Raw genomic sequence first — 20,944 nt, 5'->3', positions numbered from 1 at the left:
AGTTACTTTTCTGCCCCTTTAAATTCGTCAATTTAAGAAAATCTTCTTTATATAACATTGTGCTCATGTAAACTGAGATGCGTACGAATTTGAAGATGCAAGATACTGTTTTATTGTTATTTCTTGACGTTAATTTATTTTATTTTATTTTATCTTAAACTGTTTTTAAGGTGCCATTTACATGATCAATATAAATCAAATGAAATCAAACATAATTCTCTATCATTTGAACTGTATAGAATTTAATACACTGTACTGTCTTCATTTAGAAGGTATTTTTACGGCTCCAGGAGGACTTTAACCCAGGTGAGATGAGGCAAAATGGCTCCTTTGAGAGTAAAGGTTGCAGACCCCTGATCTAACACATTTTGGGGCAGATTTTTGTGTTTTTTCACAGATATTTTGTGCATTTTTCTCTCATTTTGTATTTTAAGTGCAATTTTGTCTATTCTTCTTCTATTTTGTGTTTTGTTGTCACTTTGTATATTTTTCAGTCATTTTCTGTGCTTTGAGTCATTTAGTGCATGCCTTTACATTGGGTCTGCACAAAATTAGACTGAGGGCCACCAGTTGCCGATGTCTGTTCTACTGTTCTAGACTTTATTATATATCGCTAGATTCTGAAGCTGCTTCTCAACTCTTCATTTGCAGTGCATTTATTTTACAATGACTGCAAATAAAAGTTTGATTGATTAGTGCGTGACATGTGTGACAGTGCCAAGTTTAAGCAGACCCACCTGGTTTCTGTGGGTGTGTCAGTACTGGGGGGAGGGGGGCTTTAGTTATAAAATCCTTCGTTGGCTGCTATAATTCCACTCTGCAAGCTCGCCCTTGAATCCAGGTAGGAGCAAATATCTTTATATAATAATGGAAATCATAAAAAGATCTGCACTCAAACTTTTTGTTGTGATTGTATTAAAGGCTTTTCTTTCGGATTTTCAGGCTCTTTCGTCACAGACGCTGACACACATTCCAAAAGTGAGTCTTCACATTGAATCGTTTCAAAAAAGTTATTGTATACTACACTGTAAACTTCAGCATTTAATCTTATTGTTTAGGGTCTGCAGCAAATGTCTCAGTGATGTTAAAAATATATATGAAATAAATAAATCTTTTGAATCTTTGCATTGATGAATTATAGGTCAGACATGAACAACAATTTTTTTTTCCCCCAGCGAGTTTTGCAGTTTTTAATTACCAATATCATTTTAAATTGAAATATTATAATTTTCTGTTTTAGTTTCCTATGGGTGAAAGTATTTGGATAGAATGATAAAAAGAAACTATACGAAATGTCGTTTTACCGCTACTCATGTGATAAACTGTGGTATTATTATGTTATTTTTTTAATATGTTATATTTATCATATATTAACATATATCATTTATTATATATACATATATATTATATGTTTTGTTTTGTTTTGGGGTTTTTTAACTTTGTAAAAGCACTTTGAGCTGCATTCTTAGTATGAAAAGCACTTTTAATAAATAAAGATTGATTTGATTTTATCTGTTACTTATTTTTCATGTCCTAATTCTTTGAAATTGAAAATATCTCTTAATTTGGGTCATGCATGGCTTGTTTTTAAAGGGGTGATTGTGGCTCCTGAAACTGAATCAGTTGCCCTGCTTTAGAGCAGCGATTCTCAACTGGTGGGTCGGGACCCAAAAGTGGGTCTGTAATATGCATGTTGCAAGAAAAAATATAGAGATTTATGTTTTTAAAAATGATATATATATATATATATATATATATATGTATATATATATATATATATATATATATATATATATATATATATATATATATATATGTGTGTGTGTGTGTTTGAATTTCTCCTTCTCCTTCTCCTTCCAGCCATGGAGGAAACTCTGTTGATGCTGAAAAGCACATTCCAGGCCTATGCTAAGGTGGATAAATCTAGGAACACCCTGACTATTGCTGAGATGAAAGAACTGGTTGTGAAAGAAATTTTCGAAGGGGACACTGTGAGTAAAATCTGACTTATCCGTATCTGCAAATATCATTTATCAACTGTTTCTATGGTCAATTGATTTTAAAATGGTCTGGATATTCATACAAATATATAAGTTGTGAGCAGTGTTGGGAATAACTAGCTATTTTTGTAATATATTACAGTAATATATTCTTTTTTGAAGAAACTCAGTAGTGTAACTCATCACAAAAGTGAAAAGTGGTAATGCATTACGAATTACAATTAAAGTAAAGTTACATGCATATTTATTTGAAGTGCATGTTTGCGTTGCTCTATCACTGTTTGAAATTATTTGAGGAAAAAAGATGAGCATTATAGTTAAATATAACTTAAAGGTGCAGTCCGCAACTCTCAGATCCCTCTCTCCCCCTCCCTCCCTCCCTGCTGCACTCTTGCCCTGCCTCCAAACTTTCCAAAGTCCCTCCCTCAGAGGAGCTAACAAGCTAATGTTAGTCCGACAGCAACATCACAGTAATATGACATGCTCTGTTAAAAGCATATTACTGCAGCACTTCTCTCTCTCAATGTGCACACACCTCAGCAACACAGTGTCACTTACAGCAGCCCACACGGAGGCTGCTGCGCGCACACGAACAACACATGCACTACAGAGTTCTAGTGTAACAATTACAAATCAAAAATAATGTAAATCAAGCAGCAGTATTTACCTGTCAAGACGGCGCTCTCGCTCTGGGGAAGGGGCGAGGCCTGTGAGCAACAGCTGTCAGACAGTTCATCAAACACAATCCTGCTCGGCTCTGATTGGTTCTTTTTGCTCGCTCGTGGTGCATTCTGGCAATCTGCCAAAGGCCGCAGGAGCAGTTTTTTTTTTTTTTTTCACACAAACTAGTTTGATGTAAAGCTGTCCTTACATAATGACAGCTTTAGCTAATATGACAAAAGGCATTTTTATAAGAGTTGCAGACTGCACCTTTAAGGGGAACAAAAAAAGAGTATTTGAAACAAAACTCAGAGCAATGTTATTCAAACACTATCAGTGTAATATAATTAGTGTCCTGGACCAAAAGTAACTCAAAGTAGTTTAACTCAGTTACATTTTAAAAAACAGTAATATTGTAAAACAAATATATTAAATTTTTATCACAGTAACTAGTAATATAAATATATTACACATTTAAAGTAACTTACCCAACACTGGTTGTGAGTCAAAATGTGATTCAAATTCAAACAATTATTGTCTAACCCATACTGACTTTGTCCCAACAATAGAAAATGATGGAAAGCCCAAAGATGGAGGATTTCATTAAAAGGTTTGATAAAAACCAGGACAATAAAGTGGACCTTGCAGAGTTTCTTCACTTCACTGGAGGGTTACTTCGTTTATTAGCAAAAATGGCAAAAAAGCAGGCAGGCGATGGCAGCTTGCCCCCTCCTGCTAGTTCCAATGAGTACAACCCAGGTATGTAAACACAGATTTATTAAATCCTCTGTTAAACTTTCTCTTCAGGTCAACTCAACAGAAAAAAATTTGCCATCTATTAGACACTGTAATTGTGCAAATATTTATTAGTGGTTATTAGAAACTTTCTAATTATTTCATCTCGAATAATCTAAATTAATCGCATAATATTTGACACAGGAAGCAACATTTTTCCAATTGAAATGGATTTTGGTATATGACTGAATCAATGAAAACAAATGAGCTTAAACAGCAAAATTAGTCGTAACAAAATGTCCAACATGAATAAAGAATATTATGATTACATTGTTTGCAAAGCACAAACTTAAATTTAAGTAAGCTATAGTCGTGCATTTCTGGATTTTTTTTTTTTTTTGTAAACTTTTGAAAACAAATGTAAACAAATCAAGTTTTTGTTTACATTTACAATGTAAAATTACAAACATACATACAAACAATAAAATTATATTGTACGAACAATATCATATCATGTTTGTACAATATGCTACATTGTTTGTGCAATATAAGTATGTTGTTTGTACAATATAATATCATGTTTGTACAATTTAAGTATATTGTTTGTACAATATACTATATTGTTTGTACAATATACTATATTATTTGTACAATATAATTATATTATTCATACAATATAGTGATATTTAAATATATTTTCACCTGTGGCAGCTCTACGCTTCCGTACAAAATAATTAAAATATCTGTGGCATGAAATAAATAAATAAATAAACCAACTGATGAAGCTGATGAATTTAGTTTGAAATTGTCTTTCTGTATCGCAGTCTGTGCATCAGTGTTATCGGTTTACTGGGAGCCATACCGCGCTGTTTGGAGTGCAAAATCAAATAAAGCATTTAAATGCGTTATTTTTAAGTAATGAATTAATTAGCTTCATACAGTTTTCCTGTTTTTTCTCTGCAGGTGTGATGAAATCACTGCTTCTGCTCAGAGAAACATTTGAAAAATACGCTGAAAAAGATCAAGCCAAGAAGACTTTGACAAAGCCCGAGTTGGAACAGCTGTTGAAAAAGGAATTATCTCAAATGAAACATGTACGTAACATCTCACGTTCCTTAATGAAATATCACAATGTTGAATGAAATGAGAAATACACAACAAATGTGTTCTTTTTGTGAGTTGTCTGTTTACTCAACCATGTTAAAGGCGGTAGGGATTAAGATTTCCTCTTTTTTTTTAGCCTTTAAATGCCAAATGCAGGTTAGCACACACAGATATTGGCTATAGCACTGTATATAACTTGTTTTTCTAATATTCAAATCAAGGGATTTCTATATTATTATTTATTATTATACATTATAGGATTCAACCTGTTTAGAAAAAAAAAACAGTATCTGATCAAAGTCTGAATATTTTTTTCAATATCAGGCAGCAAAAAGCAACCACAGGATGAACGCTCTCTTTAAAAGCATGGATAAAAACAAAGACAACCTGGTGGACTTTCCAGAGTTTCTCAGATTCATTGGTCGGATGTTGTGGTACTTCACAAGGATCACAGGTGTGCAGAAATCCTGACATACATTAGCATTTCTGCTTCATTTCTTCTTAAAATTGATTTAAAACTTGCTATAAAAATACTTATGAATCTGGACTTTTAATCATTTTCTTTGTGCAGCATTTTGTATGTTAAATTACAGTCATTTGTTGACATTTTTTATTTAAAACTGTATTAACTTAATGTGTGGGGGGGAAAAACATTTAAAAAAAGTCACTTAAAATACACTATATATTATATGCGTTATAGTGATAAGTCATAATTCTTCAAATTTGGGACCACTTTTCTCCCTAAATGCAATGTAACTTGCAGGAAATCTATGGGATTATGCGTGAGAAAGCAAAGGATTTTAGAGAAGAAATTAAAGTTATTGCGATTAATTGAAATACAAAATTATCACAATTATGGATATGCAGAAAAAAGACCCTGCATGTTTTGGGAGTTTAATTGAATTTGTGAATTTCAAGTGACCAATGATGATTTACATAAATATTTACGTTTTAATTTTTACTAAAGAAAATCGAAACTGCTGATTTCCACCACGTCCTTCGTCTCTTTAGCGCCCTCTATTGACGAGCCACTATATAACAACACAATCAAACACTCAGGTGGATTCACAAAAGATTTAGTGCTATTAAAACGTGTGCAAACGTCACTCCACGCACTAATAAGGAGAACAAAGCCCAGGGAATCAGGACTCAGCGTCAGAATGCGCCCTTATTCCATTTAGCTTGTTTTTCTCTAATGAATATGCATAGTAAATATGGGAGGAGGAAATGCAAATAAAGTTATCCAGGGGGAGCAATGCGATTCATGAAATCTGGAACTGTTTGCGGTGATAGTTTTAGTACCAGAAAATAGTAGTTGCTGCAATCTTGGTGAATTCTGGATTTCGGGAAGCAACTTGATTACCACTTTTTATTTCAGATGTTAGTGAATCCGCCCCTCAGTGTTGATCTTTTGTTTTAAATGTATGGAATAAATCTATGTTTCTACACATTTATCTCTATCCTCCAGGCCTGGAGAAATCCCTGTGTGTGCTCGAAGGCACATTTGAAAGCTACGCAGTGGAGGATCCAAACAAGGAGACTTTGACCAACGCTGAGCTGAAGGCTCTCATGAAAAACGAATTTTTTGTTGAGGTAAAATAAAGTATACATCATGACCTTTCAGTGTCCCTGAATGCTAGATGATGTTTGGAGGGATTCCTAATCCATGACTTATAGTAAAAAAAAAACCCAGCTGCAATTACTTATACTTTAGCAGATAAATAATCATTACAACATCTATTTAAATCAAACATCTTTAGTTGAGACCCTCAAGCAAAAAAAAAGTGATAAAACATGAGAATACAGGGAAAACAACATTTGACCATAAGTCAATAAATCAAACTTGAGTTTTTAATGTTAATTTAAATAATGGAGAAGAAGATGACAAGTCAATTATTATCATTTAACGTATATGTTAACATATAAAGACAGGTGTATATCATTTTACATAGATAAGGCCGAGGACCTCTAGTGGTTTATGGGATTCTATGCAATTGCATCGTTCGCATATAGCCAGAAACGGCTCTGGTGTCGTATTCAGCAACTGATAACATGCCTTGAGTTTTGAAATAATAAACAAATGTAACATGCATGTGTATATGTTTTTCATGCTATTTTTTATTTTTCATGCTATTTTTATTACGCTGTGATCCTTTGCTGCTGAAACACATCAAATGTCCCCTTTGTGGGACTAATACAGATTTTATCTTTATGCTACAAACATGTCTTTTCCTAACATTAGGAGACCAAGGACCAGAGCCTGATGACAATGATAGATTCCAATGGAGATAAAAAGGTGGACTTTCCAGAGTTCCTCAAGTTTTCAGGCATGTTTTTGGCGGTGGTTGCAGAATGTAAAAGAAAATTGCCAGAAAGCTCAGACCCTCCCACTTCTTCCACAGAGTGCCAAGGTATTAAAAACTCTTTTTCTTTCTTCAATAATCCTGTAGGTCGGGCCAGGCGATTCAATCTGTGTATCATTTGTTTTTCATTATGTAACAAAAACATGAAAAACAAAAAAAAAACACTCATTATTTGATTTTTGTTTGCAAAACCAAAATGAAAAAACGGAAAACGCCTTGTTTTTCAAATTCAAGCTCTTTTGCTTCGCTACAGAAAACAAAAAACAGAAAACGAACACCTTTATTCGTTTTCTACATTACCCATTTGCCAAAGTACGTGACCCGGAAGTGTACTCTCATCCGACGCTAACAGTTATGCTAACGGCAGTTCGGCATGACAAGATCGCTGCTTCCAACTGTGCATCCGAAACATGTCCTTTTCGCTTTAGCTGGTGTTGGGCACAGAACCTCCTCACGGACATTTCAGAGGATTTAGAGACTCCTACGTGTTGCAGAGCTAAAGATATCTCGGAATGTGTAACGCTTCACTTCCGGGTCACGTACTTTAGCAAATCGGTAATAGAGAAAATGAATAAAGGTGTTCGTTTTCCGTTTTTTGTTTTCTGTACCGAAGCAAAAGAGCTTGAATTTGAAAAACAAGGCGTTTTCCGTTTTTTCAGTTTGGTTATGGAAACAAATATCAAATAATGAGTGTTTTTTTTTTTCCGTTTTTCATGTTTTTGTTACATAATGAAAAAAACGAACGAACGAATGATACACGGATTCAACACATATCAGGACATTAATTTGAGCATTGTCTCTGCCTGTTTCTGTGATCTATACAATCTTTAATAACATATGGATCATGGAAGTTCTCATTCCTCCGTTGTCTTTCCCCAGGCATAGAGAAAGCCCTCTGCCTGCTCCAGGAAACCTTTGAAAAGTACGCTATATGTGATGAAACCCACAAGACCATGAATAAGGGAGAGATGAAAACACTTCTTATGAGAGAACTACACTCAAGGAACAGAGTGAGTGATGTGTGACGTGTCAGTGCGTTCTAATGTAAGCCTGTACAGTATGTGATAACGCTCCATTAGATGTGTTCAGTGGATTATATATATAGTAGCATTATGTTTTAATTCATGCAAGTTTGGAGCCCCCCTCCTGTAAACCACAGATTCTCAGTTGGTGGGTCGGGACCTTAAAACGGGTCATGAGGCCTGTTGTCAGTGGGCCACAGGCGTTTGTATTGGCAAAAAAGTTTTGAAAGAATTTGGTCTTTTCTCAACCTCTAATGATATACATTATTTTGTTTTTGAATCATCGTTTCTCCACTTTAATTGTTTTAAGTTCCCTGGATGAAAAAAAAAAAATCTAGAATAAATTTTCTTTTTTCTTTTTTTTTTTTCTCTTGTAAAGCACCAATGAAATGAAATCTAACAGCTCCTAATGCAATGAACAATGCCAATTTAATACATATATTATATTATATCTGAACCATATTTTGGTGTTTATTACAGTTTTGAACTTGAACATTTTGAAAGTGAGTCTTAATGCCAAATAAGTTTATAATTACAACTGTGAACAATCTGGGGAAAAAGCGGATAAACAGCTGTAAAGGCGATAAAATAAAAACTGTAGTTAATGCGGAATATACCTAACTGTCACAACTCTGCGTGTTTTCGTCCAATTTTGGATTTTTATTTCTAATTAAATTAATGTAATTGGAAATCTACATATATGTTGTTTTTGAAGTTAAAGTCATTCCCGTGGTCATGAAGAGATCTGATCGCCACATTCATTCATTCAGTGCATTAAAGATGATGACCAGGTTTCAATCTTCATCCAACATTAGGGGGTGGAGGCCAATCGGAACATCGATGCTCTTATTGCAGAACTAGATGAGAACCACAACGACAAACTGGACCTGTCAGCGTTCCTCAAGTTTTGTGGTGTGATGTTTATGATCATTGGAACGTGTGGAACCAAAGTGCACATCAATGGTTTGTACACACGCTCTCGTTTGAAAAGCAGCCTACATGTTTTGATTTTAATTTCCTCTTCCTGATAAATTGTAGGATTTGATTGTTAAATGTGTCAAATGTCTCAGTATGAATTCGCTTCTGCTTATTTAGCAGATATAATTAAAGTTGTAGCACTAAATTTACTAATCTAACACAGTAGACAAAAGTAACAACTAGGGATGCACGATACCACGTTTTAAACCGATACCGTATCAATACTTCAATCTGAGTACTTGCCAAACCCGTGTACCGATACTTCTACCACACACACTCAGGCTCAATGCAATAAAGTTGAAGACAGGTTTTATTTTCTTCTCTGCTTGTTACAACAAATGTTGATATATTAGATTAAAAAACTTTTTAAACTTACATTTCAAGTGAAAAAGAAACGTTTTATGTGAAAATAGTGCAGAATTTCTACTTTTGAATACGATAAAATAAACTCAACTTTCACAATAACAAAACAATAATGTTACTATTGCACAGTGTCACATTTGTCTCCCCCTGGCGGCCAATCCCATAAAATACAGAATAAATTACAGGCCACTATTGCATTCAATGAGTATCAGGTCTTGTAATAGGTTAACTTTATCAAGTACTAGTATATTGCAATTTATTTATTTACAAAAAATACATCATTTTGAACAGCAGGTGGCATTACACAGACGGTGGGTGTTTGCGATGAAAGGTATGACGAAAGATCATTAAGTTATAGCTGAGGAAAAACAACCAGTAACACTTTCCTTGATGTTTTATACATAAAGCTGACATTATTTGTCATTAGTAGGGATGTAACGATTAATCGTAAGGCAGTTAAAAATCGATTCATAGGTACCACGGTTCACATCGATGCTCTGAAAATTGAATCGCAGTACTTTTTTTAAGCAGCAAATCCTTCCAGAAGCGGACGTGACGGGCGGAATCTGCTACTGTTTTCTTTCTTGCCGCCATTTACTGTTAAACATGCTCATAAATGATTCTTTACTCCTTTAGCACCGAAAGAATATCTGTAATATTACGTGAATATCTGTAAAAGTCACGTTTTTCTATTAGCTCTGTCTGCTAGCATAGCTTCTCTTCTTCACTGGTGGAATAACTGCATGCCAACCGACCACTGGGTTACCAGCGCCCTCTGCTGGTCTAAACAAATATCTGACGTAAATACAGTAAAATGACTGTTTTTTTTTTTGAAGTTCAATTGTTAAGGCACAAAATACATTTTCAGTTGCACTTTTAAAAAGAAAAAGAACTATTATGCAGTTTTGAATTGTTTACTATAGAACCAGAATTTAAATTAATAGGTTTCTTCTTCATTTGTATTATTCCTTTATTTATTTCATTCAAGATTTATTTTTAGTTAAATTGCATCATTTTGAATAGTTCATCAAGGGATTCTTTTGACAATGAAAAATAAAAGGAAAATAGTACAGTATTTTCCCAAAAAAAATAAAGGAATATTTTTCAGTCATTTGTCAACATTCCCATTTTGTTAAATAAATCGTAAGAAAATCGTATCGTGAACCCAGTATCGTGAACCGAATCGTATTGGGAGTTGAGTGAATTGTTACATCCCTAGTCATTAGCATTAATAAGGTGTCATGAAGGCTGTCATTAAGTGTTTTTTGCTATATTTTTTTTGTTTGTTTGTATACTTTATTATCTCACAATGGAGAAATTGACTAACCATTCCTTGGGGAACAGTTGGCAGCCATTTTTGCGGCGCCTGGGGAGCTGTTCGGGGTTTCATCTTAAATCAGTGAAGAGCAGTGAGCATGTAGAGCACATGTGTCAAACTCAAGGCCCTGGGGCCAAATCCGGCCCTTATGATCATCCAATGCGGCCCGCAGGAGAAAGTAAAAATAACAGAAAACATGAATTATTGTGTAAATTACCAAATAATCCCATTTAATGAAACTCCATAATATTTTGGGGTGGTTTGCATTTTTCCTTTGTTTACATCACATGAACGCAGTCATTTTTAATTGCAAATTGTGGAAAGAATTTGTAATTTTGCCACAAATCTAACTCCACAAATTAAATCTAAATTACAAAAAAATTGGTAACAAAATCAAGAATTTTTTAAGTGAATTGAACTGATATTGAAAACTAGGGCACAATGACGTTAAAATTGTTCTTTTTTTTTTTTTTTTCCAACCTAAAATCCGCAGCCCATTTGACATTAAACTGGTTCGTATTTGGAACCTGAACTAAAAAGAGTTTCACACCCCTGATCTAGACTCCTATGTTAGAAGGTTTGGTCAGTCTGACTCAGGTGGAGTTTAGAGGATAAAATCAACATTTATATAAGCTGTACCTCATTTTCAAATACCATAAAATGCAGGATAGATATGTGCAATAACCTCCAAAATTCACACGTTCACATTTTTCCATATTCTCTTATTCCAGCCCTGGAGGAAGCAATGTTCATGATCAAGGACACGTTTGAACGTTACGCTAAAATGGACGAAACCAAGAAGACTTTGACAAAGTGTGAGATGAAGACTCTCCTTTTAAAGGAATGGATATCAGAAGAAGGAGTGAGTACAGTCATTTCTGTAATCCTGTAGCACGTACAGTCGTGAATTAGGTGTGCTAATGTAGTTTAAAAGCCAACCAACAAACATGTTTCAGATTTCGCAGGTAAAATCTGGACGAAAGAAATAGGAAACTAGCGGCCTGGGGGCCACATGCGGTCCTCAGTTTAATTTTGTGTGTCCCCCAAAACAAATCACCCAAAAACTATAATTAAAAAAAATTGTAAGGGATATGATGGCCAACATAATAGCAATATTAAAAACAGCAGAAAAATGCACAAAATATCAACAATATCACAATGTAACAGCAAAATCACAAAAATTCTAAAAATACACAAATGGACTTCACAACCACTTACTTTAAGCACAAAAAAATACAACAAAAACAAACAAATGACAACAGACACACAAAACAACCACTTAAGCACAAATAAATTATAACCAAAACACACAAAACAAGAACAAAATTACAAAAAAATGACTCCAAAAACTGCACAAAATGATAAGAACTCTGAAAACAATAACTAATACCCACAAAATGACAAGAAGAATTCCCAAAATGACCAAAAACTTGACAAAATAACTCCAACAACACAAACAAACAACTCCAAAAACACACAAAATGGCTAAAAACTCACGAAACAACCATAAAACCACACTAAAAAACATCAAACAAAGACAAAATAATTTGTTCTGTCTTGTATTAATGCTCAGATTGGTCAATGAATGTTGAAAATGTGGCCCTCGGATCAGACAATTACATTTGTGTGGCCCCTGTTGTGAGAAAAGCTGAACCGAGCAAACAACACAAAGCTACACGACCTGAGAATTGTTTTCCTCCTCTACCCTTGCGGTGCCTGACCCAGGCTGAAACTGAGGAGGCAGAGAAGGTGGTCACTGCTTGCACTGAAGGAATGGATCTCAACACGGACAACAAGCTGGACTTTTCTGAGTTCCTGGTGTTTGTTGCTGGTCTGCTTCTGAACCCCATAAAGAGCCGAGAGCACCCAGAGCAGTCCACCTCTGGTGAGGTCCAATGTTAAAAAACAAAACAAATCAAATACATATTTTAATGTTTCATTAGATTGGATTTTTGAAAATGTCATTTACATGCAGTAACTTCCTCTTCTGTCAGGCCTGAAGCAGACGCTGAAGCTGCTGAGACGCACGTTTAAAAAATACGCTAAAGAAGATCCAACCAGGAAGACTTTGACAAACACTGAGATGAAAATTCTTCTCGAGAAAGAGTTTTTGGGAGCAACACAAGTACGTCATTTCAAACATGGAAAAAACAGATCAATACAATAATAAATCATTTTATTCAATATTGTACAGAAGCTTATTGCATTCCACAATGACGAAAAACTTTTGCTTTTTTTTTTTCTGAATTGATGAGATAAAAATAAGTCAAAAAAAAGAAAAAAAAAATAATTAGGAGAAGTTTTTCTGTTTTTCTGAGTTAATGAAATAAAAATATGTAAATGAAAGAAAATTGGTGCTAATTTTCTGTTTTTGTGGGAAATATGTTTTGTTTTTGATGAGGTAAGTTTTTCATAGGAAATTCAGAAAAAGTAAAAATATTTTCAACAAAAACTCATCTCATTCATTTTGAAAAACCGCAAACAAAATCCTTGTTTTTTTTTTTTTTTTATCTTATTTTTCATATCAACAATTTAGAAAAACCAAAATACATTTTGGATTAAAACAGAAAAGCAGGGTGATATATTTTTTTTTTTTTCATTTACTCATTTTTATCTCATCAATTCAGAACAAAAAACCACCTTTTTTTTCTTTAGGAATGCAATACGCTTCTGTAATATTGCACATTTTAGTTTGAAAAAACTCACATTCTACACATTGAGTGTCAGGCCACTGGATGGGTCACATGTGAACAAAATCAAACAATTAACACAGTTTACACCAATCACGACACAGTTTCTAACCAAGTCTAAATCTTTTCTCAACTGTAGGCGGAGATGGGCGACCCAGAGGTTGATGCTCTTATTTTGAAAATGGACACCAATCAAGACAACAAGCTGGACTTCACTGAGTTCATGCAGTTTGCTTCTTCGCTGTTTTTGATCGTGTCTGTGTGTGGACGCAAACTGCAGGCCTGTGAAGAGCAAGAAAAAGCTGCTGCACAATAAGAGAAGAAACATGTTTATTCCTGTTAAATATACACAATGTGAGGCTATAATGGGAAATATATTACAAAGTAAAGGAAATGAATCATCTTCTTTTAATCTTAAACACTTGAGTCCTGCACTTGATGTTTTTAACCACATATTAATGGTAATATTAGGCCAGTACACAAGGATCAGATTTGGCAGTGAAATTGTCCTCATTTCTAGGAAAAAATGAAGTATTTATAAAACATATTTCTAACCATTTTTGTTTTTTAAACCAGAAGATAAGATTCCTAAAATATGTTGTTGCCAGCCATTCATAAGGTTCCTCCTGTCCAACACACTATAGAGCAGCGTTTTTCAACCTTGGGGTCGTGACCCCATGTGGGGTCGCCTGGAAATAAAATGGGGTCACCTGAAATGTCTAGTGATAATAAAATATTTAAAAAATGACTGATTAAATGTATTTTTTTTTTTTATTAAGAATAACCTTCCCAAGTTCCCTGTTAAGCCCTTAAAGAATAAATAGATGAATAAAAAATGATAGTATAAAAGAATAATAATAGAACAAATTATTTAAACACCAGTAATATACATAGAATATGTATATTACTATGTATATACATATTAATATACATATTCTATATGTATATTAATATACATTAATATGTATATACTAATATACATAATAGTATATATACTAATATGTATATTAGTATATATACAAAATATATTCTACATATATTTTGTAGAATATATTTATAAAATCATATATATTTGTATGATTTCTACAAAAATCATACAAATATATAATGATCTACTAATCAATAGTGACAATAATATCACAGAAAAAGATACACAGTGTAGCAAGAGGCAGAAAGCTCAACCAACTTAAATCATTATTATTCTTTTTCCAATTAAAACACTACATACATTATCTAACAACTGTTCTTTATACTTTCACTTTCTCAAATATAAATCTAGTTTTTTTTTTTTAAACAATATATCTTATTATTTGTAAAAGAACATGTTGAACATATAGCACACATCATACATTGGGAATAAAAGAAAAAATAACATCCATAAGGACAAAACACATCAAATGAAAACAAAATGACAGTAAGTTAAAAAAAACACACTCAATCCCTTCAGACATTGATACAGTACATTCTACTTTTGCCCCAAAAAGTCCATCAGTGGAAAGGAACCAGTGCTTTAATGGGTCCATGTTTTTTTTACCATCTTTCATATTCAACCAGAAACTCTTGGCTTTGGATTTCTCTTTCCTTTCAGGGCCTGTGTGGAATTTTCCAGTTACTCCAGTTTCTCCCACCATCACAACATGGCTGGTAGTGGAGAATGTGAGTGCGCTGTCAGCAGCTGCTCAGCAACAAACATCCACTCTGACCTGTAATTAGGCAGCAAATAATGACTCACATTTGGAAGTCCATGTAAACTCCACACACTGACTAACCACAGTGAGGTTTCCTCTGCTAACTTTAGACATTCCAATCAATCTAACACAGGCCTGGAGGCTAGGAGAAAACCCTTTGGAAACACAAGAATAACCGAAGCCCGAGTGAGATTCGAACCAACAACCTTCTTCTACCCAATGCTGAACCTTGTTTTCTTTCAAAAACTTTGGAGACTTTTGTCATATTTGCAACATACTGTTGATCAGAGATGGGAAAAGTTTATCAGAGTTGGGACCACAAGAGATTGTCTGACATTATAGAAGAAACACTAATAAAAAAACAGAGGCTTTTGTCTATTTTTCTAGTTATTTTGTGTGTTTTTGTTGCCATTTTGCAATTTTTTTTTATCATTTTCTTGAGACTGTTTATTGTTTTGGGAGTTTTTGTAGCCATTTAGCGTATTCTGTTGTCTGTTTGTGTGATATTTGATGATATTTTGAGTTTTTGTTGTAATTTTGTGTATTTTTCTATAATTTTCTCCACACCGTTTACTTTTTTTGCAGTCATTTTGTGAACTTTTTCTATCATTTTGAAAGTTTCTAAAGCCATTTTGTGAATTATTTTGTCCGTTTGTGTGTTTTTCTGTCATTTTGTTGACATTGTCTATGTTTTTGTACTATTTTGTGAGTTTTTATTGTCATTTTGTGTATTTTTCTATCTTGACTTGACTGTTTACTTTTTTGTGTCATTTTGTATGTTTTTCAGTCATTTTTTGGTATTTTATTTTGGGGCCGCACAAAATTAGACCAAGAGCCACATGTGGCCCTTGAGCCACCAGTTTCCAGCATGTCTGCTATAGATGACAATAATTACTAACTCACAAAATTCATATCTTGATATTTCTTTTTCTCAAAAAGGTGATATAAAATATAAATGTCAATATTTTTGTTACAACAAAGTCTTCCTCAAAAAACCGTCTCTGGAGGCCATCTTTAATGACAGCCAGCTGCACAACGTCAACATGAGAATACTATACTGCTAAAAACAATAAAGTTCCTTCACTATATAATAAAATACTAGCAGCTGCAAAATGTACACAAATGAACCCTGGAAAAAAAAAAAAAAAAGGCCAGAAGGAGGAGTGAGGCGGTGCAGAGAGGAAACTATTACATAAGCTTTAAAATAAATCTATATCCATTTAAACAAATATTGTCTTTTCCTAAATCTTTTATGAAAAAAAATCTCATTATATCCTCAATCTTGATATATTACCCAGCTCTACTTTATACATTTTTCCCCAATGAGTAAATCACAAAAATACCCACATATGATACCTAATAAAAATGTAATTTACCATTTTTCAGACCTATTGATCATCTGATTTCAGTGCTGAGTGCTAAACTAAAGACTAAGATCCTCTAATGTAGCTCAAATATTAACAGTGCAGTGTTCATAATTCATGAATTAACTTTCGGCAGCTTTTATTGACCGTTATGTGAAATAGAAAAAAGAGCGCAAACAACTGCAGGACTTAATATATGATTTTTTTTTTTTTTTTTTTTTAAATGTTTAGGTTTTATTTAGAAATGACATCAAATGCTGATCAGAAATAATCTATGTAGTAAGTCAGACTTTGAGAAAAATGCATTAAATATTGGTTTTATTAAGTGAAAACTGTTTAGTACAAAATTGCATTAAAACCAACATTTGCTCCCAATATTCAATCTGCTTCATGATCCCAGCATATGAGGCGGATTTTAAAGAGGGATCAATCACGTGTGGAAAACGCCTTTTCTTTCTATCTCAGCTGAAAACTGTGGTAAACAGAGGCGTTTGTGGCTATAGGCAGACTATATGTATTTACACAAGGCTCCATCAGCCACTAGAGGGCCCCAAAGCTGAGTTATCAGTTTCATCTGAGGAGAAGAAAATGTACCTGTAAATTACTGTATCTCTAATATGCTGTGAAAAAAAATCATGTTAAAATCATAAGCTGTGGATAATGTTTTTGAGGAATAAGTCAAAATAGTTGGAGCTAAAAGTTGTGCAGTTTATTGGGAATCATTTTTAACATTCACGGCAGCATTTAGAAAAAAGATCAATCTATTTTGTGTGTTTTTCAGTATTTGGGTTATTTTGTGTGGGATTTGGTGTCATTATGTGTGTTTTTGTTGTCAATTTGTGTATTTTTTTGTCATTTTCTGAATTTTTTTTCTGAATTTGTGCATTTTTAGTCATTTTTTTGTATTTCTGATGTTGTTTTGTGTATTAGTCTCTCATTATGTGTAAAATGTGTTGGCATTTTTTTTTTGTACATCTGGAGTCATTTTAAATATATGCTTTTATTTTGTGTGTTTTTGTAGTTATTTTTTGTGTTTAAATGGATGTTTTCTGAGTCATTTTGTGTATTTCTGGAATCTTTGTGTTTCTGTTGTTACTTTGTGTACCTTTGGAGTTATTTTGTGCATCATACTGGGCTTTGTGTTCCTCGTAAGTTTTTGAATTACAACGGCCCAGGGGCCGCATTTGGCCCCTGGGCCTCTGATAGGGCCCCACAAAGCTAAAACTGTCTGCTGATACAGTGTTGTTTTGTTTTTTTACATATCTTTATGTCAAGGATCAACCGTAGCAGTGGAGGCAGTCAATAAGGAAACCAGGCTCCAGGTTTTGATGCATCAGTTTATCTGTTTATTTTTTTTTTTTTTTTAGTTTGCACCACAAGCACAGTGTACCTCTCCATTCCACTCTCTACTGAACAGAATGAATGTCCTTATATACAGGTGTACCACTAATTAGCCTGTACCAAGCATGGGGTGACATATAATGTGCATATTAAAAGTACAACATAAATATTTACACAAACACTTCCTCACAGACATTATCACAAACACTAACCCTGTATTAATATCATTAATCTTATTTACATCTCCTAAATTATTAAACTACATATTTACATTGAGCTACACACATCCAGCTCCCCTGTTCCTAGTCTCTGCTTGGTCTCTCCCACCTGGAACTATAAAATGGTGTCCAAAAGCCCCGGGGAATTCTTTTACCCGAACACCTCAGGAAAGAGGAAGAGAGCATGCACAGGTAAGCTTTGTTGAAGATCACATTTCAATCACATGCAAAATACCAGAACATATTTAATTTTTATCTTTCATGTCACTGCTAAGTTATTTATCAATGAACTGAAATGTATTTTCTGTGTTTATCACTAGATGAATCCTGTGGCCTGAACCATGTGCTTCACCATTTGACCAATAAATTAATTAAACCAATACAACAAAAATGTCTCTTAATTTCATTAAGCACTGCAGTTTGTCACAGTATTACAATTGACTTTTTTTTTTTTTTAAATTACAACAGTTCATAAGTGTAACAGTCCATAAGTAACGTCACCTCGTCGTTACACTTTATTTTATTAAAATCTTCCAATGTTTTCACCAAAACCGAATATTTTAATTTCAATTGATAAATTCCTAAGAAATTGAGCTGAAAAGTGAGCACTGAAGGAGATTTAAGCAGGTCCTGTTTAAAAACATTCTGAAGATGTCATTGTTATTGTTTCATAAATCATTCAACAGTAGCAGTAGGGTAAATATGATTAGTCGGGATAAAGGATACAGCGTCCTTCTTCGGCTTGATCAAACATTTGCTCTGTGACTAACTGCCTCATCTCGTCTTTCCATCTTCTGTACCAGCGATTCTCAAGTGGTGGGTCGGGACCCAAAAGTGTGTCACGGACAGCTGGTCAAAAATCAATAAATACTTAATGTCTCTCATGTTGGACTCGTCTTTTATTTTGAAATAAAATTTTCTTTTGACAGGCATGCTGTGAAATGCATGTTGCACAGGAAAATAAAGTAGATTTGTTCTTAAAAAGCTTTACAACAGCAATTTTTGAAAAAACTCAATTTTTGATTGGTTGAATTCTAAAAAAAAAATTTAAAAACAAATATCACGATTTAATGACCGTGGCAAAATGTGGGTCTCAGGGTGAGACCAGTTGAGAACCTCTGCTTTAATGAATGGTTTATGCATCACAAAATATAGCTGATATCAGGGTATAAATAAGTAAATATATATGTATGTATGATTTGCTAGTGTGTTTTTCAACCACTCTTAGAATTTCTAGTAATTTCCCATTATTCTAGAAATATTCCCATTCTAGAGTGAAATAAAATTAAACTAAAGATGCATTAATTGTATCCTGTGGTGAACTTTTGTCATATTATGGGAAATGTTTGTTAGTTTTAGAATTAAAAAAAAAATGGGTTTAGGATTTATAAAAGTATTAGTAAGTAAAGTAAATGTTCTATTATTATTTACAATTTCCAAAACCTTTTGATGCTTTGGTTGAGTTAGTCACCCATATCTACATTAGGGAGCTTTTGCAGTCTTGTATTAATAGGTCAGTCACTTTACACAGTGTTTGTGTGTAGTGGCCTATCAGGCTTTAAAGCACACTATTTTTTATTATAAAGCAGGATTTTGCATTGGGCTGATGCATGTAAAAACTGTACAGCTTGAAATGAAGTCACAACTTGTAATTTACTGTACAACATTGATTTTAAGGGATCGTAATGGTCTCTGCTTGAAATAAAATGTTCTTTGGACAGGCGTGCTGTGAAATGCATGTTGCACAGGAAAATGTAGAGATTTTCTCTTAAACAGCTCTTAAACAGCTATTTTTGAAAGAACTAAATTTGGTAGGTTGAATATTAATTTAATGACCGTGGCAAAATGTGGGTCCCAGGGTGAAAACAGTTAAGAACCACTGCTCTAATAAGGGTTTTCACGGCGCGTCATCAACCCGGAAGTCGCCATTTTGGAGATAAGCAGCCGGTTTACAAGCAGCTCACACATGAGCAAATCCCGAATTTTGAGATGAAATGGTGAAGGATTGCCGTGTCTTTGGCTGTGCTAATCGGTCAGAACGTGAAAAACTTGTGGAGTTTTATAGACTACCAAAAGTCCTAACAGATCAGGGAAGAACAATGTCTGTATTTTCTAGTCAGTAGTTCTACATCAGGAGAGCGGTGACGGGAGACTCGCTCACCGTTGTTGCACCAGTTGTTATTGGTGTTTATGCAAACACCTCATCTCCCGTCTTACATTTAAATCCAGCTTCAGGTCGTCCAGTTTGTTCTCCAGTTAGCGGACATCAGAACACAGGATGGAAGGAAGCGCCGTTGTCTGAGTATTAGCTCTTAGCTTGCTGGCTAGCCCCCCTCGGCATCCCTGCTCCTGCCTCTGATCACACCGCTTACGTCTCCTCCGCTGGTACGAGGCTCCGCTACTCCTTAGGCCACTGGACATTGTTCTTCCCTGATCTGTTAGAACTTTTGGCAGTCTATAAAACTCCATGTTTTTCACGGTCTGACCGATTAGCACAGCCAAAAACACGACAATAGTTCCTCATTTCTTCTCAAAATTCGGAATTTGCTCGTTTGTGTGCCGTTTGTAAACCGACTGCTTATCTCCAAAATGGCGACTTCCGGGTTGATGATGCACTGTGAAAACCCTCTATACCCAGTTATCCCTATCTCTAGCAGCTATCTAGCATATTAACTCCTAATGTGGCACCAGAATCTAACAGACAAGGGCGTAACTGAAGAAAAACATCACTCACAGGGAAAAAATGTCAACTTTTCCAAAGAACTCATCCTGGGTGGAGTTAAACCATGGGGCTTTTTTTCTGCTCACGTGTAGAATTCAGATCATTTTACTTCTAGTTTTTCCTTCTAATCTAAAACACACGTGTCATTGCAGTGTTTCAGTTGGTTTCCTTTTGTTTGATTTGAGTAAATCTTCTCCATTTCTGTGTCAGTGAGTCTTCTCTGGGTCATTTTGACTTCCACTAGTGTTGTCTCATCCCTGCAGTGCCTCACTTGTTCCAGCATGCATTGCCTGCCCTCTCCACTGCCCACAGTCTGTTTCCTGTGCTACTCCCTTCTTCTGTTGCTCCACCCCTTTCTCACTGTCCTTCTCCTTCCTG

The 20,944-nt window shown here is 34.4% G+C and overlaps 2 protein-coding genes across 3 annotated transcripts in view; one reads left to right on the top strand and one right to left on the bottom strand.

The window, feature by feature from the left end:
- The window catches only part of LOC114472132 (tripartite motif-containing protein 46-like), a 28,028-nt gene extending 25,334 nt beyond the window's left edge, over window positions 1–2,694 (bottom strand). Inside the window, exon 1 of the mRNA XM_028461247.1 lies at window positions 2,668–2,694. The gene's annotated coding sequence lies outside the window, so the exon portion shown is untranslated. The remainder of the gene's footprint in view (window positions 1–2,667) is intronic.
- LOC114472134 (uncharacterized) lies at window positions 783–13,981 on the top strand. 2 transcript variants are annotated; one of them, XM_028461252.1, is made up of 14 exons: window positions 783–841; window positions 943–978; window positions 1,861–1,991; window positions 3,230–3,419; window positions 4,359–4,489; window positions 4,824–4,953; window positions 5,968–6,092; window positions 6,742–6,910; window positions 7,742–7,872; window positions 8,700–8,847; window positions 11,275–11,405; window positions 12,269–12,428; window positions 12,538–12,668; window positions 13,373–13,981. In XM_028461252.1, exons 3-14 carry the CDS (start codon window positions 1,863–1,865, stop codon window positions 13,547–13,549), a joined length of 1,752 nt encoding a protein of 583 aa, XP_028317053.1. In that variant the 5' UTR covers window positions 783–841; window positions 943–978; window positions 1,861–1,862; the 3' UTR covers window positions 13,550–13,981. The 2 variants fall into 2 exon arrangements, with proteins under 2 accessions (XP_028317053.1, XP_028317054.1); XM_028461253.1 differs by lacking the exon at window positions 783–841 and adding an exon at window positions 1,594–1,655 and having other exon boundaries at window positions 944–978.
- The last annotated feature ends 6,963 nt before the right edge of the window (window positions 13,982–20,944 follow it).

The sequence above is a fragment of the Gouania willdenowi genome, chromosome 11, assembly GCF_900634775.1.
Source record: "Gouania willdenowi chromosome 11, fGouWil2.1, whole genome shotgun sequence".
NCBI lineage: Eukaryota > Metazoa > Chordata > Actinopteri > Blenniiformes > Gobiesocidae > Gouania > Gouania willdenowi.
The sequence above is the reverse complement of the archived record's forward strand: the minus strand, read 5'-3'. Positions and strand labels throughout refer to the sequence as shown.

Excerpts from the sequence above, each read along its gene's own strand:
- LOC114472134 (XM_028461252.1), top strand. The coding sequence starts at position 1,863 with ATGGAGGAAACTCTGTTGATGCTGAAAAGCACATTCCAGGCCTATGCT. Across the intron at positions 11,406-12,268 it reads AATGGATATCAGAAGAAGGA|GCTGAAACTGAGGAGGCAGA; the intron begins GTGAGTACAGTC and ends TGCCTGACCCAG. Across the intron at positions 12,669-13,372 it reads AGTTTTTGGGAGCAACACAA|GCGGAGATGGGCGACCCAGA; the intron begins GTACGTCATTTC and ends TCTCAACTGTAG.